The sequence below is a fragment of the Calonectris borealis genome, chromosome 22, assembly GCF_964195595.1.
Source record: "Calonectris borealis chromosome 22, bCalBor7.hap1.2, whole genome shotgun sequence".
NCBI classification, from domain to species: domain Eukaryota; kingdom Metazoa; phylum Chordata; class Aves; order Procellariiformes; family Procellariidae; genus Calonectris; species Calonectris borealis.
Window position 1 is genome coordinate 1,677,010 of NC_134333.1, and position 25,796 is coordinate 1,702,805.

The 25,796-nt window shown below is 40.4% G+C and overlaps 2 protein-coding genes and 2 pseudogenes across 2 annotated transcripts in view; all 4 read left to right on the forward strand.

Annotated features, from left to right (window-relative positions):
- LOC142091595 (epimerase family protein SDR39U1-like) overlaps window positions 1-25,796 on the forward strand; it is a 300,851-nt gene that overhangs the window by 187,643 nt on the left and 87,412 nt on the right.
- Window positions 940-8,332, forward strand: LOC142091685 (olfactory receptor 6P1-like; annotated as a pseudogene).
- LOC142091686 (olfactory receptor 6A2-like) lies at window positions 10,344-12,223 on the forward strand (annotated as a pseudogene).
- On the forward strand, window positions 19,664-20,667 carry LOC142091687 (olfactory receptor 6Y1-like). The gene is given in 2 exon segments (XM_075171073.1): window positions 19,664-20,183; window positions 20,186-20,667. Coding segments are annotated over 2 exon segments (1,002 nt in total).

Here is a 25,796-nt window from a genome sequence, read left to right on the forward strand (position 1 = left end):
GAATGAAAAGCTGGACATGAGCCGGCAATGTGCACTCGCAGCCCAGTAAGCCAATTGTATCCTGGGCTGCATCAAAAGCAGCGTGGCCAGCAGGTCAAGGGAGGTGATTCTGCCCCTCTACTCTGTTCTGGTGAGACCCCACCTGGAGTATTGCGTCCAGCTCTGGAGCCCTCAGCACAAGAAAGACATGGACCTCTTGGAGCGGGTCCAGAGGAGGGCCACAGAAATGATCAGGGGGGTGGAATGCCTCTCCTATGAAAAAAGGCTGAGAGAGTTGGGGTTATTCAGCCTGTAAAAGAGAAAGCTTCGGGGAGACCTTATTGCAGCCTATCAGTACTTAAAGGGGGCTTATAAGAAAGATGGCAGCAAACTTTTCAGCAGGGCCTGTTGCGACAGAACAAGGGGTAATGGTTTTAAACTAAAAGAGGGTAGATTTAGACTAGGTATAAGGAAGAAATTTTTTACAATGAGGGTGGTGAAACACTGGCACAGGTTGCCCGGAGAGGTGGTAGATGCCCCATCCCTGGGAACATTCAAGGTCAGGCTGGATGGGGCTCTGAGCAACCTGATCTAGTTGAAGATGTCCCTGCCCGCAGCAGTGGGGTTGGACTAGATGACCTTTAAAGGTCCCTTCCAACCCAACGTGTTCTATGATTCTATGATTCTATGACCTGGAGGTCCTGGCAGACAAATTAACATGAGTCAGCAGTGTGCCCCTGCAGTGATGAAGACCAACTGCCTCTGGGGCTGTAATAGCAGTAATCTAGTCAGCAGGCCAAAGGAAATGATCCTTCCCCTCTATTTGTCACCTGAGACTGCACATATTTGTGAGACTACGACTGCAGTACTATGTTCAGTTTGGGGCTTCCCACTACAAGGAAGACAAGATGGACAGCGTCTAGCAGAGGATTACCAATAATGATAGAGGGGTTGGACCACATGACGTACAGAGAGAGATGGATGGAAATGATTTTTTAAGTCTGGAAAAGACAATATTAAGGATGTATTTAGTGGCAGTCTGCCACTACTTGAAGGGTATTATAAAGAAGATAGTGACAATTCTTAGTTGTGCATACCTGAAAAGACAAGAGGCAACAGGAACGAGTTGCAACAAATTAGATTCAGATTTGATAGTACAAAAAAGAAAGAAAGAAACAAACAAAATCAGTCAGAGTGATTAAGAACTGCAACAGAGTCCCAGAGAGTTTATGAAATCTCCATCCTTGCAGTTTTTCAAAGCTTGACTAGACAAGTCCCTGAAAAACCTTACCTGACTGAAACATGTTTTTGACAGCAGAATGAGCTAAAAACTTCCAGAATTGAAACTCTATCCTTCCAACCTAAGTTTTTGTATGATTCTTTGACCTGGAAGTCAGGTGGAAAAGCCTGTGGTGTCCCAAATTGCAATAGAAATTGATGTTTAAGCAACTGAATCTCACTGTAGCTAACTACTGAGTAGGTTTCAACAGATGACTGAGCAATAAGTTCAATACAATCTAGGCAACACATTTCATGGCTTATAGACACCCATTCAAACTTATGATATGGAGCTCAGTTCTGTTTTCCACTCAGAAGTGTCTAGTGCCATTTGAACATCATAGAGTCATAGACTCATAGAATGTTTTTTAGGGACCTTTGAATATCACAAAATCACAGAATGGATGAAGTTGGAAGGGACCTATGGAGGTCATATGGTCCAACCCCCATGCTTAAGCAAGGAAAACCTAGAGCTTGTTGCCTAGGAATATGTCCAGACAGCTTTGGATATCACCAAGGATGGAAAATCCACAACCTCTCTGGGCAACCTGTGCCAGTGCTCGATCACCCTCACAGTAAAAAAGTGTTTCCTCACGTTCAGAGAGAACCTCCTGTGTTTCAGTTTGTGCCCATTGCCTCTTGTCCTGTCAGTGGACACCACAAAAGAGGCTGGCTACATCTTCTTTAAGCTCTCTCTTCAGAATGTATACATTAATGAGATCCTGCCTGAGCCTTCCCTTCTTCAGGCTGAACAGCTTTCTCAGCCTGTCCTCATAGTAGAGATGCTGCAGCCCCTTAATCATCTTAGTGGCTCTTCACAGGACTCTTTCCAGTATACCTATGTCACTCTTGTCCTGGGGAGCCCAGAACTGTACACAGTACTCCTGGTGTGAGTATATCAATAATTTGACTTCCCTTTTGTAGTGCAGCTCTCACCATCTCTATATTATGCCAGCTGTGGCTTGGTCTAGCTGAGAGTTGAAAACTTTCAAAGACAGAGATATTATAATCTCTCTGGGCAACTTGTTTCAGTGCTGTTCTGACCTCCTAGTGAAGAAGCTTCTCCTAGTGGCCTATTTGCAACTACTGAGTTGCAAGTCATTAATTGTTTGGCCCCATTGTCTTTGTGACTGTAGGCTTCTGTTAGACCATGCCATGGCCTCCTGTTCACCACATTAAAAAAGCCTTGCTATCTCAACTTCTTTTAATAGTACGTGTGCTCTAGGACACATCTTAACATCTTAGTAGGCCTTAGTAAAAACCTCTCTAGTTTCTCCACATTTCCTTTGAACTGAAGGAATCCCAAAACTGGGCACAGTAGTCCAAGTGGAGCCTCACCAGCCCAATAGAAAGAAGGTAAGAACTAACCCTTTTTCTCCTGGCAACACTACTCTTCATTTTCCATGTACTTACATTATTCTAAAGATGCCTTCTTCATGAGCTGCCCTTAGATGTCTAAGCATGCACATAAGGCTTTGACCAGTAGTTAGAGGTCAACCAACATACCTTAACACATGTCAAATGTCACTAGATTCTAATATATTGGCAAATTAAATCAAACTGTATGTTCTAAAAGCCAAATAACTTCTATAATTCCAACTCTCCTAGGTGCTAATCTTCCACTTAATCTCACTGTATGAATATCATTTTAATCTTATGCTTTTGGCTTAAGTAAGGCAACTGACTCATAAAAGACCAACTCCAAAGTGGTTTTACAAATAGCTCACTCCAGGGACTCCTTCCACTTGGCAGTATGGAGGAGACCAACAAATCTTGCAACAGTACCTCAGCAGGTCTTTGGTCCTCAAATTCCATTCTGCCATGCCCCAGGACATCTAACACTTAACCTTCTTGTTATTTTGTAAAAATACACTGAGGTGACCTGCAGTACAGTCCCCAAATTTTGGGTGGATATATGGAATTGAAAAATTGCCTGACAACCATATTTATTTTAGCAGACATTTACATGAGGAAGGTAATTGAAAAAAGTTATTTTAGAATCTCTGTAATGAAATGGAATAATTTCATTTAGCTCTAAGTCTGGGCTTAGCTATTACACCTAATCTGTAAATATCTACTTAAGAGTTCAACTACCTCAGCGTTAGCGGTTAGTATAATCTGAGGTCACTAAAGTAATAAACATACCTTCATGGATTGACATATTTGACACAGAACTTACAGGAAACATATACTGAAAAGTACATAAAATACCACAAAATCTGAAATTAAACACCTCTCTTTAGATAACTGAATTCCCTCCTAAGTACCTACATTTCCTACATAAGTCATAACACTTAACTCTCGTTTTTGATTCAGGTGAAAAAGCTAGTTCCAAAGTGTCATTCAAACTGTTCGATGGTCTTCCTCATGAGTCTCAGCTGCTACTCCAGATGGGAACAGATCTGCTGTAATTCTTGTGTCGTACCTTATTTCAAGGTATCATGTATCTAAGGCCATTATATGGCATTAGAAGCTCAACAGTACACAGTTGAAATAAGAAACTTGTCAGAGCAGTCAGTAGACTCCAGAGATCTATTCAGCTGAGTAAATGTAGGTATACATGGTAGGGTGATCTGTGTAGCTGTCTAAACTCCTAAGTATAGACAGAAAGCCTTCTCCACTTGTGTTTCTCACCTGACTGTGGTCATCATCTTCTTAACGACCCTCTTCATGTATGCATGACCCAGGAATATGCACTCCTTAGATCTCAACAAACGGGTTTCCATAATTTATACTATAGTCACTCCAATGCTAAATCCATTCATTAACCATGAGGAACAAGGAGGCAAAAGACACTTTCATGAAAAAGTCTTGCTGACTACCTCAGATGTGTATGTCTGCAGGTGAGATAGTGGCCACCCACAAAGGTTAAATTTGGTGTCATCTTCCATTATGACAGGGTGAACAACAGGGCTTAGAGATGGGAGTGAGTTGAGCTCTCAGGTGACATTGACCTACCTTAGTTGCATATTTTAATTGTTGAATCTGGTCTTTGATAAGACTTAAATTTCCTTGCAATCAACAGAAGTGGAGCAGCAACAACCTAAGAGTTATTAAAGTTCTGCTAAGGATAGGAATAGTATCACCTAATATAGGCACCATAAAACTGGGTAACTAATATAACATAACGGTCTAGATTAATTCTGGTGATATCTGCAGTCATACACACACACACAAAGCCCACCAAACCCCATATTTTTCTATAAACAGTATGAATCTCATTCTCTCAGTAAGCAAAATAGATCTTAATCTCAAATCTGAAGAATATATCTGACAAATATCTATGGAATTTTAAGTGAGTCTCAGGAATTTAGATTTTAGTTTTGAGAAAGAGTTCTGGGCTATCTACTAACTCTGGTATAAGTACAGTATTAACTACTGGATGCCTCCAGCTCTTTTGATTGATTATTATATTTTATCCAGACTGCTCTAAGTCTGTTGTCTCCTGGGATCCATCTTTGACATTCATCCTGCATGGCTTTAGCCTGATGGCACCCCAGACTACATGGACACCTTGTGATTCTGAGGAATTTGTTTTCCTTGGTGGTCATTTTGAAAAACCCAAATAATGACAGACTTTTCTTATTTATGTTTTTCAGCATGATGTTAGGTGTTGTGTACCCTGTGAAGTGGTGTGGCGGAACAGAGACTGGTGATACAGTGCCTGAGGAATTTGCAGGCCAGAGAAATCTTGCCTCTACTATCTATAGCAAACAGTAATTAAAGGAAACTAGCCACGGAGTTACATTTTGATCTGGTCTAAAGGGGAGCTAGTTGGTTCTGCTACAGCTAAAAGACAAAAAGGTTATGGACTAACAAAAAAGCAGGGTCTTACACAAAGACATTCCCTTGCATGGATAGAGATGCCTATTGATATTTTAGATGTGGTAGGGTAGCCTTCCTTCTCTCCACAGAAAGGTTAAGGTCTAGCCAAAGGTCTTGAGTGAGATCTGCCAGAACCATTCATGTTTCTGAAATGGCTACAAAACATGAATGTGTAGACAAATTACTTCCATTTGCAGGCTGATATACTTTGTGAAAATACAGTTAGTTGATCATGTAGGCACAGTAATAGATAATTACTCGGGTACAGATTCATATTATATAGTTTTGGGTAGCTTCCTGAGGAACCTCTGTCAGTAGCTTGTTCATGGGAAGACTCACTACTAGGTAACTGAGGAATAGTCACCTCCAGAAAATGCTTCACAGCAGCTAAGATAGGTTATTGTCTTGTTTCATGAACTGCAAGTGCTTCAGAGAGAGCCTCAGATTTCTTCAAGCTGGCTAGAAAGTAGCAAGAGAATATGGGTTCAGGTGGAAAGGGTAGGGAAAGAGAACCAGTATCAATAGCAACAGGAATGGAATTATTTACCTCATGTACTGCAGTTATCTAGTTATTTGAGTCAAATTAGGTATTCAAAGGCTTGAGCTATAGTCAACAAAGGAAAGCAGGGACATTAGCATCGTGTTTATCCTTGTCTTAGACTGCCATCTTATGACATTCCTCTCAGTTTTAGCCATTTAAAATTAGTTGTTTCACCCTAAGTCACTAGTAATCAGAGGATACAAATAGCCAAATATAAAGGATGGCTCATTTCTTAAGCAACATGTTTTAGATGGTTTGGGAAACACATCTTCTAGAGGTAATTCTGTTTCTTCATTAATTATGAAAGGAGGGACAACTAGCTTTGACATGACTCACGAACTTTCGGATTGCTCAAGTTATTTGAGGAGAATTCCACAAATGAAATTTCAGTTTTAGTATATGGCAGAATAGTTGTGTGAAGGATCTTTCATGTGTCTTGATCTTTGTTTTTCCCTAAATTTAGTATATTAGGTGATACAGTTTTAGATACTATATCTATAGTGAACATCAGTCATTATTGAAATTAATATGTGGCTAGTGCCATGAAATGAACTCAGATTTCCTTTGTGGGATTCACCTATCTAATTTTAGGGACAGGACTCAGTTGCATAGTCATCTAGTGTCATCTTAACTCTGAGAGATAACTCCAGCTCCAGTTGAAGAAAGGTACAATGATATCTGCCAGCTCTATGAAAATGTTTTGAGACAGAGACATATAAGACACTAGAAAGCAACACTTATACAACTAAATCTTGCACTAGATGTTAGCAAATTTATCTGTCATCATCACAACTACAAGTCTAAATTTTCATTATAGTCAGAGTCAGTGAGGATATGATCAATAATCAATTAAGTTTAAAGAATGATTAATCTGAACAAATGTAGTAGCTAATTCAGTTGTTTGCAAATAGGAATTTCATGTCATTTGAGATGCAGTAGAACATCCAGATGCACTCCACAAGGGTATAGGCATCCTCTAGGTTGTGTATCAACTCTTCCAATTTCATATGGAAGTCCCAGGTATTATCAGGAGTCCCAAACAGTACCAGTTTGGGAAACTGAAATGAGTCAAGATAGACGTCTACTTTTTGATGAGACGAATGACTCTATAGACTCCACTGATGGCACTGATCAGGCTTCAGCTGACTATAACAGGCACTGAGACTACTACATGTCCACCTCTACTGTAGATACCTAGAATGGGACTCAAGTGACTAGTGTAGCTTTGGATGATCTTGGGTAATTTGTTGGCCTACAGCTGTCAAGCTAGGAAGATATGCATCTTCTAACGGTCTAGTATTATATGGCAGCCTCACACAGACTCATATAAACTTGGGTGCCTTGGGCTCCAGGCATTTAATTTTAAGTATTTAACTACTCTACTAAAATTAAACGTGATGAATTCTCACTGTCTTAGTCTGAACCATTGATTCTAGGTTCACTTTGTGGCTGGTGAAGAGAAATAGTTATTTCCAGGACGTATTCCATCTCATCCTAAAGTAGTTATATATTATAAACAAGACAGAACAGAACAGATGAATCACATTTTGGTGGTGCCTCTCCCTGTCTACTTAAGTGCAAAGGGAATCTAAATTATTTTTTGAGATGTAGACATCTACATTGTGGATGCCTAAAGTTAAATGAACTGAATCCAAAACCAGGTCTCCTCAATATTCAAGATATTGTTAAAACTAAAATTACTCTCTTGGTACATAATGCAAATTCCTCTAACATTTGCTTGATTCCTTTTGTGAGAATAAACTGAAAGTTCTTATGTCAGTTTTGCATATCTACTCTAATACCATTACTGATAATAAATAATGATATAATATAATGTAATTGTAATATAAAAATACTGATAATAATTTTTTAACACTAGAAATGAAAAACTAAAATGCAAATGGTCAAGAATTTGTCTTCCAGGGTTTCTCGATTGTTCTCAGAGAACTGCAAGTCCTACTTGCCATCACCTTCATTACTGTCTACATATTAACGCTAGCAGAGATTAGCAGACACTAGCAGGTCATCATTACAACAATCCGTATTACCTACTGCCTCCATACCCCTATGTATTTCTTCTTGAGCAATCTTTCCTTTCTGGAGATGTGGTATATTACAGTCATTGTGCCTAAAATGCTTAGCAGCTTACTGACAGGATGCAAGACCAGCTCTTTTGCAGGGTGCATGACCCAGATCTACTTCTTCATTGCATTGGCCTGCACTGAATGTCTGCTTCTGGCTGTCATGGCTTATGACTGCTTTGTGGCTATTTGCAGCCCCTTGCTCTACCCAACCATCATGACCCACGAGCTCTGCTTTCTCTTAGTTGCTGGCTTTTGGATGGGAGGTTTTACCAGTTCCATGCTCAAGGTAGTCTTTATCTATCTCGCACGTGAATTTCTGCGACTCAGTCACCACCATTTCTTCTGTGATATATCACCCCTGCTCAACCTTGTCTGCAAGGATATGTCAATGGCAGAGACAGTGGATTTCATTCTGGCATTGATTATAATTCTCTTACCATTGCTTGTGGTGGTAGCGTCTTACTTCTGCATAGCAGTTACTGCGGATCCCACAGCTCAGGGGAGGTGGAAAGCTATCTCAGCCTGTGCTTCTCACCTGGTAGTTGTTGTCATCTTCTACTCTATTATTCTGTTTACCTATGCCCGGCCTGAGGCCATGGGTGCTCAGCTAAACTTCTGCGTTTAGGAAAATCTGTAGTCAAGGTTGGGATTCATCTCATCCACCACTAACAGTACCTAACAATTATCTCCATTTGAGCTAATTGTACAAGATTGTTTTGTAATGGGTCAATCCTTTCAAGAGCACAATTCAAGTAATTTGTGTCTTAACTGTTTTCTTTGGGATAAGATAAATGCTACCCAATGCTTATTTCTCTCCACTGTTAAGACAACTAGCTTATACAGGTACGACCTGTTGAGAGGTCTTTAAATGTGGGATAATGAATATTTTCCTTGTCATACCTGCAGTGTCAGGAAAGACAAATCTTACCAATGGAGTGTGAAGCCCCAAATCCCTTTTTCTCTGCTGAGTAAGATAGACCTTTTTGTTATACTCCTCTGTCCTGGTTTTGGCTGGGTTAGGGTTAAATTTCTTCCTAGTGCTGTGTTTTGGATTTAGTATGAGAAGAATGTTGATAACACACTGATGTTTTTAGCTGTTGCTAAGTAACCTGCTAGTCAAGGACACTCAGCTTCCATGCTCTGGAAGAGGCTGGGAGGGAGCATACCTGGGACAGCTGGCCCAGATGGCCAACGAAGTATTCCATACCTTGTGATGTCATGTTCAGTATATAAATGGTAGGCGTGATTCAGGAAGTAGTGATTGCTACTTGGTTATTGGTCAGCGCGGGTGGTGAGCAATTGCATTGTGCATCACTCATCTTGTATATTCTATCATTATCATTAATATTGTTATTATTATTTTCCCTTTTCTGTTTTATTAAACTGTCTTTATCTCAACCCACAAGTTTTTTCACTCTTACCCTTCCAATTCTCTCCCTGTCCCACTGGGGGTGGGAGAGAGGGAGTGAGCGGCTGCGTGGTGTTTGGCTGCCTGCTGGGTTAAACCATGACAGCCTCACATTGATTAGAAGAGAAGCTTTTGAGAAGATCTGTTTAATGAGCAGCTGTAAACCTTGTTCAGCAATTTCATCAACAGTTTTAGTCACAAACCTTTGAAAAAATAATTCATCAAAATCAGTAATGCTGCTTATTTGCTTAATTGATTTCTGGCTACTGAAAGACCTTCTGTTTTCAGGGTTGAGGTATTTTTTTTTTAAGCTCAATGCTTTTTAAGCCTAAATATTATTGCCAGGCTAGGGAAGAGAGAAGAAATCATTTGTTTCTTTGATTGGTCCCTTTGGAAGAACAAACCAAATGCACAGATGAAGTCTTCAGGAAAGTGAAGAAATAATAAACAGATATTGCGGCACAGTCTCTCTGAACTTCAAACAGTCCATTCAACATTGGTACAAGGACTCAAATTTGTAAGTGAAATAGAAGTATTTACTAATCTAGTATTTCTTATCATAAATATTAATAACACTTTCTTTAAGTCTGCTGAGTAGTATATTGGCTAATGAAGCTAGTAGTTAATAGAGAAAAACACGAAAGAATCTCAGGGTTGTTCATCCAGATACATAATGTCATCTGAATTTCACTTTGCTGGTGTCTCTTTTTCCCCAATGATTAGACAGCAGTAATATGATTCAGCTGTCAGATTAAGGGTTGTTAATTTTTGCGTCTACATATAGAAGCATGAGATAGGAGTTAAGATTCAATTGCCTAAGTGTAGGTGTCTCGTATCCCTTGAGATATCCTAGATGATATCCTCCAAATATTGTTTCAGCAGGTCATGTGCCAACTGATGAGGCATATATTGGATAGCCTAGACTATCTCAAATGACAGTAAATAACTATATTTAGAGAACTGAATCAGTCTGTAAGTCTCTGAACTTCTACTGTTAGTGAACAAAATTACATCGGCATTCACAAGAAAATCAAGATACCAATTTAATTTAACAAAATGGACTTGAATAAGTTGTCTACTTTTGAGGTGCCCAGAAATATCCTGCCCAGCCTCCAGCTGTCATTTCAGAAAGGCAGAGGTCCCCTGTAGATCCTGTGTTATGTCTACCTGAAATTAGTTGATAATTCCAGTACCACATGGTATCTCAACTGCTAGTAAGCAACTATTTATGGGCAAGTGAGTCAATCCCTCAATACATGATTCAATTGCCTGAAACAAGACTTAGCTCTTAGCTATCCCACTGGCCCCCAGCTGCCATTGCAGAAGTGCACAGGGCTACTGTAAATCTTGTGTCATATCCTTCATACCCATTTGGACAGCTCAGATATCCTAGGGTTTCTTAAGTGGTACTACATATCTATGTGTATCAAACTGAACCTTGCCCTTATTATAGGAAAGAGGACTCCAACACTTATTCAGGCTTGAACCCTGCTTATATAAGAACTGGAATATATTACAAAATGGGAACAAGCTGGCAAATTTATCAAAATTCTTTGAAAATGTGAGACAATGTAGGGAGTTTTCAAACTGGATTTTGGATTAAGACCACAATTTCTGGACACATGGACTATGGAGCAGAAAAGCTTTATTTATGCTTATTATTTTAATTTTGTTAAAGTTACAGCTTGAATTCTGACCTTTATTAAAGTTTCAACTTTACAAAATAACAATGCATTGATGATGATTATGTAAATACTGTTATTGGTGTTGATATTTTGTTATTTTAAGAAGTATCTATGGTGACTGATTTTCTGGCAACTCTGTTCACAAATTCACAAGTAAGTTCATTGTACAATTTAGAAAATTACTAGACATAACAACAGATAATTCCCTCTAAAAGGTCAAGGAGAAGTTAGACATTATGTCCCTGAGAGAATTCAGAATTATTGTTATTTTGTTCTAAATATCATGGTTTTGAATATTTTAATAATTAATAAAACTAGTATTTACAGCAGTATCAACGCTAACATTAATTTGATAGCAGTGTGAAAGAAATGTAAAACAACTATAGAATGAGAGAGAGGGAGAGAGAGAGAAAAAGGTATTCTAATGTATTATAATCACTAATAATAAGTCATTGATGTCATTGTCTTTACAGAGGTAGATGGGAGACATGGAGGTGAGCAATCAGCATGGTCAAAGAATTCATTCTCCTTGGATTTCCCATTGCTCCTCGCTTGCAGATTCTCTTCTTTGCAATATTTCTCATTGCATGTCTCTCAGTTTTAGCAGAAAATATTAACATCATTCTGACTGTCTGGACAAACTATAACCTCCACTCCCCCATGTATTTCTTTCTGAGTAATTTATCCTTCTGGTATGTGATAGTCACACTCCCCAAGACAATGCTGACCTTTGTGTCAGTGACAAAGCAAGTCTCCTTCATGGGATGCATGACACAGCTGTACTTCTTCTTCAGCCTGGGCAACACGGAGTGCCTCCTCCTGGCTGTCACGGCATATGATCACTATGTTGCCATTTGCAAGCCTTTCCATTACTCTACTATCATGAGACACACTGATGGTGTCTACCTTACTATGGGATCTTGGTTGACTGGTTTCTTAATTTCTGGGTGCAAAGTATTTTATCTCCCAGCTAACATACTGTGGACCCAATATAATCAACCATTTCTTCTGTGATGTTTCTCCTCCCTTGAACTTAGCCTGCACAGATATGGAAAGCGATGCTTTTATGGATTTTGTGCCTGACTTATTTATTCTCCTGATGCCTCTCTCCATAGTAATCCTACCCTATACATATATTATCTTCACTATCCTTCACATTTCATCTGTACAAAGTTGCCAAAAAGCCTGCTCCACCTGTGCCTCCCACTTTAAAGTAGTTATTGTCTTCTATGCGACAAGCATTTTCATCTATTTGAGGCCCAAAACACTTCCAGTTCATGACACAAACAAAATTGTGTCTGCTCTCTAAGCTGTTGTTGTTCCTCTCTTCAATCCCATCATTTACTGCCTGAGGAGCCAGGAAAGCAAGGAAGGTCTCCAAAAGATCATGTTCAGAAAAAGAGTTTCCTTGCAGAAACATTAGCAGGTTTAATGACAGAAAAGAAGAGATTGTACAGGTAAGAAAACCATATAGAAATAATTGGATTTTATGATTAAAACACTTCATGAAAAGCTCTGGTGTGTGCTCCAGAAGCTGAAGCAAGATAGTCCAAATATTTTTTTCTTGAAATTCGGGAATTACAGGGAACTGATTGATATGAGTGAAAGAGTCTTATGTATGATCTTGTCATTTTGAGCCCCACCAGTGACTTGTTTTAAGGAAAGACAAAGTTAAATGTTGTTTTAAGGGTAGGGGAGATGCCCTTAGCTTTGCTTTAGCAATCAGATCTCCTATATAATCAATAGATAAAAGTTTATACACAAAGACAAAGTTAGGCAAGATTATCTGAATTTTTCTCTGGAGGACCTTGCATTCCTTCACTGAATACATCGGGAAACGATTCCCATTTGGCTAGCCTAGGGTAAGAGCTATCCTAACTTTAGGAATAGAGTTATCTACATAAAGACAGAAGAAGCAAGGCCAGATAGCTATAAATTACATGAATATGCTGTCGAAATGATATCTCCCTAGCCCAACCTGAAGCAACTACCTCTGGGAAAAGAGGTCTCTCAGCTCAGATTTGAGATTCAAAGGCAGGATGCAGCACTTCAGGTCTCCGGGAATTCCTATTGTCTCTTGCTGAAGCTGGAAGATGATGTCTGTGCCTGTCAGAGATGTATGCTGGTTGAGATCTTTGTCAACAAATTAAGGAGCTATGGGAGGAGGTCAGCAGACTGTATGATATCAGGGATAAAATCAATTGACAGGATCTTCTGAGACGCTGCAATACAAGACCACGAACCCCCGGCTGTACAGAAGGAGGGAGAGCCATACTGAGTCCATACCAGGTTGGGTAATGGAAGCTTGGGTAATGGAAGCACCATGACAGTAAAGCCTGGAAGCTTGTGACTTCTGGCCAGAGATCTACAGCTACAGAATGGTTTCAATGCCTTCAAAGTAGATAGGTGGCTGAATATTCTATCCAAAGAAGAATCAGTGCCATCTGAGCCTGAACCACACAGCAGTACCAGAAGGATGTGGCAATCACAGTAATAGGGGGAGGCCCTTCTGTGGGGCATAGAGGCCTGACCTGTCAACCTGAGAGGCTATCTAGAAAGATTTGCTGCTTGCTAGTGTCTCAGTGCAGAGGATGATTTGGAGAGACTGCTGTGGTTGCTTAACCTTGGCTGGCTGCCAGATGTCCACCAAACCACTCTCTTACTCCCCCTCCTCAGCAAGACGGGGGACAAAATAAGATGAAAAAGCTCGGGCTGAGATAAAGGACAGGGACATCATTTACCAGTTACCCTCATGGGCAAAGCAGACTTGACTTAGGAAAAACTAACTTAATTTATTACCAATTAAAAATAGAATAGGATGGTGAGAAACAAAAACAAAACTAAAACCACCTTCCCTCTACCCCTCTTCTTCCCAGGCTCAACTTCACTTCTTAATTTCTGACTCTTCTATCTCCTGCTTTCCAAGTGGTGCAGCGGGATGGAGGATGGAGTTGTGGTCAGTTCATAATACTGACTCTGCCACTCCTTCCTCATACTTTTCCCCTGCTCTGGCATGGCGTCCCTCCCACTGGATACAGTTCTTTATGAACTGCTCCAGCATGGGTCTTCTGCACACTGTACAGTCCATCAGGAATGGACTGCTCCAACATGGGTGCCCCACTGGCTGCAGTTCCTGCCAGGAGCCAGCTCCAGCACTGGCTCTCCAAGGGCTGCAGCTTCCTTCAGGGCATCTCTACCTGCTGCAGCCTGGGATCCTCCATGGGCTGCAGTGTAGTTATCTGCTCCAATGTGCTCCTCCAAAGGCTGCAGGAGGACAACACGTTCTTCTCCAACATGGTCTTCTCCATGGGTTGCAGGGGAATCTCTGCTCCAGTGCACGGAGCACCTCCTCCCCCTCCTTCTTCACTGACCTTGATGTCTGCAGGGCTGTTGCTCTCACATTTTTCGCACTCCTCTCTCTCAAATCTGCCATACAGTGTTTTTACCCTTTCTTAAATATGTTATCACAGCGGTGCCACCAGCTTCACTGATGGGCGCAGGTTTGGGCAGTGGTGCGTCTGTTTTGGAGCTGGCTGAAACTGGCTCTGTTTGACATGGGAGCAGCCCCTGGTCTCTTCTCACAGAGGCCACCCTGCAGGCCCCCCCACTACCAAAACCTTGCCATGTAGACCCAATACAACTGCCAAGCTTGCCCAGCCCTTCCAACCTCAAAAATTCTATGATGCTATGATTCTGCATCCTCAGATACGCTCCTAAGTGAAGTCAAAATTTATTAAAAAAAAAAAAAAATTTATTATTTATTTAAAAATAATAAATATTATTATTAAATACTATAATTTATTTAATATTATTTATATTTTTATTAAAATTTATTTTATTTTTATTTTTTAAATAAAAAGTTCATCTTTATTTTGACTATTTGACAACATCTAACTCTTAAATATTGTAGATGGTAATTCTGTTCTCCTTGCTAGGTGGCCCAGAATGCCTAGATTTCATACTGTTCATCACTCATCCTTTTTAGAATGGTCAGGCTCTTCCTGTATTGCCTTATAGGAATCACAGACTCAGGATCAAATAATTCCACAGGCTTTTAACTACCCACCGATGTATCTCCCAAGAAGACAGCGGATAGGTGCATGCCACGCACATCACTTGTCTGCTCCACACTTGTAATTTGACCATGTTAGTGTTCACTGTGAACATATCACTTCCAATTCTGCTTTTTGAATGCCAAGTGGCACCTTCAAGGTGTACTCCAGCCACAGAGGATGAAGCTGCTCTGCTTTATCTATACAGGTGGTCACAGAGGTTCCTGCACTTAAAATCCTCGTATTCTCCCTATCCTGGGACTGGGGAAGGTCATAGAACACAACATGTACGAAGGCTTATGGTTCTAATTCTAACCTCACATGGCCCACCTGAACCAGAGGCAGTCTGTTAGAAAGCTCAGTTTGTTCTCCGTTCCTTTTGGGAGTTACCTCACCAGCACTAGAGAAATCACCCCAGATCTCTGACAGTGAAAGCAAGTCAAACACATGGTATGATCAGAATAACAGGTTTATTGTCCTGCACCAAGCTGTGCTGATTAAGTACAGGGCTGCGCAGCATAGATCCCAGAACAGCCCTAATGATACTGTTTACTACCCCTCATAATCCCTTTTTCTCCTTTTCCTTCCTCCAAATAAACAAGTTATCCTTATTTTATTTTTTTCACATTTGCTTTGATTTTGCTGATTTTGCAACCTTATATGGTAACTACATCCTCAGTACATGACACCTCATAAGCCAGCGGCCATCTTTCAGTATCTTTTAGTATCTTTCACCTTAGGGAAGTTCCCAATACTCCCCTTTCATTGCCTTAGAATCAGGTATCTTCCCTCATCATTGTTTTGTTGTCTGGACTTACTAAGCACTCCAAAAGAACAACAGGCTTTTTAAACGTAAATGACAGACCGTGTTGCAAAATATATAACATCTATAAGCTTTTCTTAATAAAAGAAGTCTCAAAATAATCTGCATGAAATAGAAGTACAATGTGTTTATAAACAGGTCCTTTCACTGTTGAGACAGTATCTTTGCAGGAGGATCTCTTTGCTAGTGTTGGTTTCAGGCCACTGTCCCATCTTTCTTCATAGGACTCATTTAAACATGAGTCAGAATAAAGACAAGAGACAGAGTCTTATCTCACTGATGAAGAGATACATAGAAAGAGGAAATTCTGTTCTACCACTGGAAGTTTGTCATGTAAAGATGGTTATTGTCTCCTCTTCTTCCTTGTGATGTAGTGTCATTATTGGTTTACTAGAGTTGCTGTATGCATGTCTCTTATTTTGTGAATCCTAGATGCATTCAGCAGGAGGCAGATGGTAACCTACCCAGTTTAACTAAAAAGATGTTTCCTTTTGGCTTGCTTACATGGGGCTTTAAGATTTTCTTTGTATTCAGCCCAGTGTAGAAGGCAAATATCTAATAAGCTGAGTCAAAACCAGCTGCCTTCTGTTCCCTTAGTAGTCCAGGTCATAAATAGGTACTTACAAAGGGAAATTGCTCTCATCATGAGGCCAGGCATCTGCTTTAAAAGCAGTTTATTCTCCAGAAGTGCTGAGTTGCCCTCACTGACTGTAAAGGTAAAACAGGGCAAGATGCTTTTATGAAGTTGTCTACGTTGCAGACAGACAAAAGCAGATGAGACAATCTCAGAGATTGCAGAGAACATAACTCGTAATTCGTAGATCAATTAATTTGAACTGCATGTGTGTGGGGATTCTGGCTGCAACTCTTTTGTCTATGTATAAGGGTCTAGAACCATTTGAGATCACAGAACCAGAAACCTGCAAGTGCAGAGATTCAGCCACTCTCTGAATATGATCTCGCCAAACACTGCATTTCCCTCCACATAAAAAAGTTTCTCCTCATGCACCCTGCTAAGTTAGAGTTTGTGCGTTTTGCCCTATGTTAGTCTTTCTGTCACAACTGAGAAGTTCACCTTGTCATCCTGGTAAATCCCCTTTGAGTTGTTGCAAGCTGCTATTAAACCACCTCTTAGCCTTCTCCTCACCAGACAAAACAAGACCAGCCTTATTCTTAGTATCTGTACTCTAGACCACTGTTGGCCATATTGGTAGGCCTCTGCTGGACTCTCTCCAGGTTCTCTCAGCCCAATGTGAGCCAGCGTGCTCAAAACTGAACACAGTATTCCAGGTGTGGCTACATGAGCGCTGCATAGCGGGCGATCTTTACTTCCTTCAATCTGCTAGCCATACTACTTTTATGGTAGCCCAGAATACAGTTTGCCTTGTTTATAGCAAGAGTGACTGCTGCTTGTTATTTGGTTTGGCATCCATCATAACTCTCAGGTCTTTTTTATCAAGGCTGCCACAACTGATTCTTAACCTAACTGAAGTACGTAGTTGTTTTGGCTTAGGTACAGAACTTTGTATTTTCCATTCTGAAATTTCTGTATTTCCATACGAGGTTTCCTTGCCCCAGTCCTGCATATATGCTACATGCTTTATTGTTGGAGAAAATTAGCCAGACTAGGCCGCGGTGGGAAAATTCTGAGTCATGCTGACAAGGGAGAAAAGAAAGTCATGCTGACCTTGCTCTGTGCAGATAAGCAACTTTGAGAAAGTACAGTATAAGAAAAACAGGATGGAACCCGGACCACGTAGCAGTAACCGAAAGTAGGAGGAATATGATAATGTAATTTTTAGAGCTAAGCCAATGATTGTGAGACAAGTATGCATAAGGTAGAACTTAGTGTATAAATATGTGTAGGGTTTTACAATAAAGTTGAAGCTGGCCTTATCACTCACATTGAGTCGACTGCCTGCCTTCCCTCGCTCGTCGCACTTTATAGCATCCTTTTTGGTTTCCAGCTGCTGCTCCAAAAAGGCATCGGTCTTCTGTAGATCTTGCAGAGTACTTGCCAGCCCATTAGAGATGATTTGGATACAATAGGGCATTCAGAATGCCACTAGACAGCAACATATACTTACCCGACTCAGGGCCTTCACTGTACCTTAGATGATAGGAGCAGGATTAGTCTAACCTAATTTGAGGGGTCTACAGTGTAGATACAGATACATGTAATGTATATCTTTACGTGTGTGCTGACGGTTTTGGTTGCGGTTGTATGAGCACAATCCAACTCACTACAATGAAGAGAGTCCAAATAGCTAAACAGCTGAGCAAATAAATGAACTGCCTACTGAAACTGCTTTCTGGACTCCTTTGTGTCTACTATTTGGGACTCCTTTAAGTGGAAGCCAGTAAGAATTGAGAACATCCCAAATGGCACTAGACTGCTATGTTTAGGCAGCTGAACTTAGTCTTAAATATTTACATATTAGGTGTTTAAATTGGGACAAATGAATCCTATATCTAACATAAACTTAAATGTAAATATATGTACAAAACTCCATTTTGAAGCTGAGGTTTTAGTTGATAATTATTGTACATGACCGAGTACTTAAATCAGGCACACAGGTACTGAGCAGAGTTTCCATATGTCATTGTCATCAATGGAGATAGGTAGATCAGGCAACTTGAGAAACTGATTCAATCTATCTAAAAGAGATATTTCACACTATTGGAGGAATCATTTCAACATAATATTTGTACCGTAGTGTACTATTCAGAAAATACATAGCACGGCTATTCATAGACCTGAAGATTGTAAAAGTAACTCCAGTGTAGGAGAAACTACTTAATCCAAAACTGATTACCAGTTAAGGCTCTGGATTTAGATTTAGGGCAGTAAAGTCTTTTTCTAGTTTAGCCTTTGGTAAATGACTGCCATATCCTCTGCTTCAGGGCTTTTTTTTGGGGGGGTGGGGTGGTTTTTTTTCCTCTGCCCTATAAAAATCAGTAGACACCAGCTGGTGTTATTTCATTGTTCAGTGTCTCAGACAAAATCTTAGACATTTTCAGAGTTTCTTGCTTCTACTCTGTATGGAATCACAGAGGAAACAATAGCATCCCTCCTTTTTCTGTGATTGCTTCCACTGGGAGGCTATCTATAATTTCTAGGTCAAATGTCATGAGACACTGAAGGTAAATAAAGTGGTCGACTTATCTGTGTTGGTGCATGCAACTGACACAACAGTCTACACATCATCTGTTCCCTATGATCATATTCTCCAGGATCAACTAAGGCGGTGGATTCCACTCTGAATTCCCACTACAGAAGGTTTAGAACAGCTTTGTTTTTAATAGCACAGGCTGAGGCATTCTTATTTTTGAATGAACAATCTGAGTTAGCTACAAACAAACCAGACCCAGAACTATAATTAGCTTGCAATTATGCTGTATCTGGGATGCTATGTGTACCTTTGTATCTCAATAAGCTTTATGTGGATATAAGTCTTTTCAGAAGTAGCCATAGAAACCTCTAATGGGATCCTTCAAATGTGTTTGGAGGTTTTTTAAATCAGATTGTATATATCCTTGTGGTACTTCGCATTTCCCTCACGTTTCATGGAATATACACAGTATAACTTTAGAAACGTATAGATGTAGAAACTAAAACATTGGCAATGTAAATGTCTATCTATAAGCTCATAACCTAACATTTCTTTATACTGGATGGACAATATGATAGCATGATTCATCTGGCTTATTTTAGACCTGTGTCTTAGATGAGATAGGACTGGTAGTGCCTATTTATCTCCATGAAATATAAAGTAAAAACCATGCTTACATTTTTACAATGAAAAATTCTGGATTGAGTGGATGAATTTCACACAATTAATTTCTAGAAACCCAGCAACAAAGCATCTGAACTGCTACAGTGTTTTAAGTGGTGGTGTACCATATTGCTATGAATTTAAGCCTGTCTGGTTAGGTTTCATTGTATTAATTTATTGCAGGTGGATAAGGTTCATCTTTCCGCTACAGAATGGGTGGGAGGAATGAAACCAATGTCATGTATTTCGTTCTCCTGGGTTTTCCCACCACTGCTGAACTGCAGCTGCTCCTCTTCTCTGCTTTACTTCTGGCTTATTTATTAACTGTGTTGAAAAACTTCCTTATCATTCTCATCATCTGAACTAACCACAGTCTGCAAAACCCCATGTATTTCTTCCTAAGAAATCTGTCTTTCTTAGAGATCTGGTATGTTTCTGTCATTAAGCTAAAGATTCTCATAGATTTCCTCTCTCAAGACAAACATATCTCATTCCAGGGGTGCATGACACAGTTGTATTTCTTTGTGACTTTTGTTTGTACTGAGTATATTCTGTTAGCTATTACAGCCTATGACCTTTTCTTGGCTATATGCAAACCTCTCTGATATTCACTCATCATGAATCATCAGTTCTGTGCTCAGCTGACAGCTGGCTGTTGGATGTGTGGTTTCATCACTTCTTCCATCAAGCTGAGCTTTATAGCCCAGCTCTCGTTTTGTGATGTAGACAAAATCATCACTATTTCTGTGATATTTCACCCCTACTGAATATCTCCTGCAGTAATTCCTCTTTGGCTGAGCTAGTGGACTTCATCTTTGCTCTGATCATCATCATGGTGCCTTTGTGTACTGTGGTCATCTCCTATATTTGCATCATATTCACTGTGTTGAAGATCCGTTCTTCTCAGGGGAGGCAAAAGGCCTTTTCCACCTGCAGCTCCCTCTTGACTGTAGTGATATTGTTCTACTCCACCACTCTTTTCACTTATGACCACGCTAAGGTCTACAGTGCTAACAAGTTGGTATCAGTCTGGTACACGATAATTGTGACACTTCTGAATCCTCTCATATATTGTCTTAGAAACAAAGAAGTCAGGTTTTCCCTGAGGAAGACCTTTACTGCACAAGACACACCTAAGAAGGGGCTTTGCTCACGAAGATCAATTGGCAGGGCTGGTGAACTAAAGTCAGGAGGTCCAGACTTTAATCCACGCTGAAGAGAAACTCTCCTATTCATCCACACAGTAACCATATTTATTGAACTAGACCTTGATAAATCTAAGTTTGATCTACATATATACTATGGTTTTGGGTTGGGAGGGTTTTTTTGCATGTTTGTTTTCCCACTATGATTATGTGCTGCCTACCTTTCTTAGAAGTCTTCAGCTGAATGACTGCTCCAGCTTTAAAGAGAAGGTTTGGCAATGCTAGAAACTGAATCCCAGAATTTTTTTGCCCTGAATAGATTACTAGGTCCAGAAAATATTGGGTGGGATTGTAAAAGGCATGTAAAATGCACATATCTACATCTGATTTATTTACCCCAAGATTCTGTTATTGTCCCTGGAAAGAAATAGGCAGTGGAAAAGGATGAGTAATCTTAACTTTCTTAGATACCTGATTTAGGATAAAATGAAACATCCTCTGAAGGAGACAACTTTTCTAATCATAGAATCATAGAATCATAGAATCATACAGGTTGGAAAAGACCTCTAAGATCATCGTGTCCAACCGTCAACCCAACACCACCATGCCCACTACACCATGTCCCTAAGGGCCTCATCTAAACGTCTTTTAAATACCTCCAGGGATGGTGACTCCACCACTTCCCTGGGCAGCCTGTTCCAAGGCCTGACCACTCTTTCAGTAAAAAAATTTTTCCTAATGTTCAATCTAAACCTCCCTTGGCACAACTTGAGGCCATTTCCTCTTGTCCTATCGCTAGTTACTTGGGAGAAGAGACCAACACCCACCTCGCTACACCCTCCTTTCAGGTAGTTGTAGAGTGCGATGAGGTCTCCCCTCAGCCTCCTCTTCTCCAGGCTAAACAACCCCAGTTCCCTCAGCCGCTCCTCATAAGACTTGTGCTCCAGGCCCTTCACCAGCTTCGTTGCCCTCCTAATATAGCAATAGAGGGAGTATAATGTGAGTAGTTCATGCTGTGGTATAATCACAGTGTAACTTGGACTTAGTCTGTGGTTCACACCAGGCCCCTGGTACCCTTAATAACCTTATTGTACCCAGGGCACACCAAATAATTCACTCCAAGAAGAAATTCAGACACAACTGACAAGATAGATCACTCCAATGTTTCCTTCAGGCTGCATAAGCCTTGGATTCAACAGTATTACAGCAGGAGTCATGATGTAAAACTCTGACTCACAGGCTACAGTCCAAATCTTCCCATTGAATATGAAGGAGTCTAGAGACACAGCTGATGCATCTGAGTTAAATACTGATTATCTGTGAGAAAATCTGATTATCAGTTAGAAGTCTCTATACGTAAAAAGGTGCCTCTAAGAAATCTACTCCATGCTCAGAATATCACAGTGATTCAAAATGTTTAATACTCTGTAACAAACAAATAAAAAAAAGATAAAAACCTGTCAGCTGAGTGCATATCTGTATGACCATGTTAAATGTGGGTTTGAGTTTATAATTGAGACCTTAGTTTCTGATATTCTATGCTCTGTATGAGCAGACAGCCTTTTCAGATTTTGCAGTTAATGAAACATCTAGCTTTCCAGGGAGGAAACCTTAAGACACTTGCTGGAAGAACTTGTTCTGTGTGGAAGGATTTTTATTAAATAACGGACATCCTATGAACACCCCAAGCACTGAGGATTTGTTAACAACAGTATAAGGCAAAGGGTTGCTAAAGAGCAATTGTGGTTTTAGAGTCTCTGAAGCGATAGCAGAATAGGGAAGCAGGCTGAGAAATGTAACTATCAGCAGATTAGGTAACGGAATGCAGGCGGGGGAAGCGTTTGCGTGGACACCTGCTTTTGACCAATCTGTGTATATTAAGATTCGTGTGCTTGCTGACTGTAGACCAATAGGGGGACTAGATGCGTGTGTATCTGGGTAGAAGAATGTATATAAACCGAGCTATTTGGGCAATAAAGCGGCACTAACTTGATCACATTGGTCGCTGTGTTGTGTCCGAGACTTCCGCGTCTGCAGTTCTGTGTAGACTGTTGCCATGGATACAACGATCTAAACAAGACTTTTGGAGGAGTTGAGCACAACTTTAAGGACAGGTGTCAAGAACAGCTTTCAAGTTAACCATACTGGGAAGCTATCACCAGAAATGTAAGGTGCTGGCTGTATTCCAGGTATTAGCAGAAAATCTGCTATGAGAAAATAGGTAATTGATACAATATGAATATACAATACAGTATGAACCATGGCATGGGAAACAAAGAGCCAAAGAAACAAAAAAATCCAGTAGTTCTTTAGTTTTACATTTCAGATCAAGATCCACAGAGATAGTTAGATATATAAGCATGGATTCCTCCAAAACTACCTAAAAATTAGGTATCTAAGTCTAATATCTAATTAGACATCTAAGCAAACTACCGTAGGCTCCTTTACTATTCATGGACATGGATTATCACCCCCAGTGGATATTTATTCTATTTATCTTCAACATATGCCTTTAACATATAGATGTTATGAATCACTCTCCAAAGGTGCCTATTTCTCTCATAGATTTTACAGATAGCCTGTAATGCCTAGATCAGACATGTGTGTTAGTTGTGGTTTAACCCCAGCAGGCAGCTAAGCCCCAAACAGCTGCTCACTCATTCCCCCTTCAGTGGGATGGGGGAGAGAATCAGAAGGGTAAAAGTGAGAAAACTCATGAGTTTAACAGGTAAAGCAAAAGCTGCGCACACAAGCAGAGCAAAATAGGGAATCCATTCACTACTTCCAATCGGCAGGCAGATGTTTACCCATCTCCAGGAAAGTGGAGCTTCATCATGTGTAATGGTTACTTGGGAAGACAAATGCCATAACTCCGAGTGTCCTCCACTTCCTCCTTCTTCCCCCAGCTTTTATTGCTGAGCATGACCTCATGTGGTACGGAATATCCCTTTGGTCAGTTGGGGTCAGCTGTCCTGGCTGTGTCCCCTCCCAACTTCTTGTCTACCCCCAGACTACTCACTCCAGGGGCGGTGTGAGAAGCAGAAAAGGCCTTGATGCTGTGTAAGCACTGCTCAGCAATAACTAAAACATCCCTGTGTTATCAACACTGTCTTCAGCACAAATCTAAAACGTAGCCCCATACATGCTACTATGAAAAAAATTAACTCCATCCCAGCCAAAATCAGCAAAGTATCAAGCCCGCTTTTATTCTTATTACAGTATATTAAAGTAAAGCTTTTATATACCAATGACCACCTAACCTGTTTCTCCCCTTATTTCAGTTTTTCATCTATAAAGTGAAAACCATAGCATTTCAGTACTCCTTAGTGACCTTCCCATTGAAATATTAAATTTTGCAAGGTATGTAGCTCCTCTGATACATTGATTTGGCTACACATGTTGACTGGTTTTAAAGCACTGATCTGAAGGTGATTGCTTTGAAATTATGTCACAAAAATCCTTCAAATATACTGTGAAGAGGATTATTGTCCAATTGTTTTGGTTTTTTATATCCACTAATAATGATGTAGTTAGATAACCTGAAACAAATTACCTATTCAACAAGCGTTCCTAAGTGTTTTTACGGAAGGAGAGAACACAGCCAAGTATTATACAAACACAAACTTTCTGAGAATGCAAGTTCTCTCTTGCATCTAAAAGTTTATTTCTGGAAGCTTTTCTAATGAACACTTTTGTAAATTCAAAGTTAGGTGCCTTTAGCGTATTGTAAATAAATCACCTCCCACAAGTAATGTGAATAAGACTAGGAGTCCAATCTTAGCTCTTGAGAACCTTGCCATCTCTCTTAATCTTATCATCTGCCTCTGAGAGCTGGTGAGGATGTCTGCAAAAGTAAAATAGTCTGGTGTAGTGGTCTAACCCCAGCCAGCGAATAAACCCCACGCAGCCGCTCGCTCACCCCCCCCACTCCGGTGGGGTGGGGGAGAGAATCGGGAAGGCACAAGTAGGAAAACTCCCGGGTTGAGATAAAAACAGTTTAATAATTGAAATAAAATGAAGTAGAACAGTAATAGTAACAATGAGAACAACAACAATAACAGAATACACAAAGCAGGCAATGCACAATGCAACTGCTCACCAACCGCCGACCGCGTGTCACGAACCGGGGGCGAGCCCCCCCACACCCCTGGTTCTTATACTGAGCATGAGATCACATGGTATAGAATACCCCATTGGCCAGCTGGGTCAACCACCTCGGCTGTGCTCCCCCCCGGCCCCAGCTTGCTCTGCACGTGGCAGGGCATGGGAGGCCCAAAAGAGGAAACAAAAGTCTCCCCGGTGCAAGCACCGCCCAGCAACAGCCAAAGCATCAATGGGCCATCAACGCTCCTCTCACACCAAACCCAAAACACAGCAGCCCCCCCAAGCTACTGGGAAGAAAGTTAACTCTGTCCCAGCCGGAACCAGGACATCTGGTTGTAGAAGGTATTGATCTATCATGAGTCACAAAATTTGGGAAGCTTTTATGTCAAGAAGAGAAACAACTATTTCATGTAGATTTATTTAAAACCACCCTTCAAAACAAAGAGAATTTAATATAGTCTCTTGTAACTAAATGTGATGCTCCTGTGCTGAAAAGAATGCAAGTTTGCTTGTTGAACAGCATGTCCTAGAGTGTCTGATGCTTTTCTCTTCCTGGAGTGGTTGCTGGAATCCAGGCCAGTTTTCTCTTAGAGGCTGGACCCTCAGTTTCAGCCATCTGAATCACATGTCTAAGTTTTAGAAGGTGAGTACTCTCTCCCTGCCAGTCAGAGAAAAGAGCACATTTAGTGAAAACTTGTTTTTGCTTAGGGAAGGGAAGAACACTGGTTGGGAAAAAGGCACTGGTGTCTGTTCTATTTTGGTATTTTAGAAGGAAGCAGGTTCTAATGGCTAATAGGGTTTTGATTAGGTCCACAGTGTTTTGTTTATTGGAAAGAAATCTAAAAGGGGCAGAAAGAGTTCTATGTAAGAAACAGTGGGAAAAAGTAGGGATAAAAGACACACAGAAGCAGCATTACACTTTATTGTTTGGGTTTTCTTCTTGGTTTCTCTTCTTTTGCAGACAAAGACAAATGGCACAAGGGAAAAATATCTCACTTGAGGTTCAGATGTCTCCTGTGAAGATCTGACTCTAGAAGCTGAATCCCTAGCGTTTTTATGCACACCTATTAAAGTACGTATGAGCAACATGCTAAGG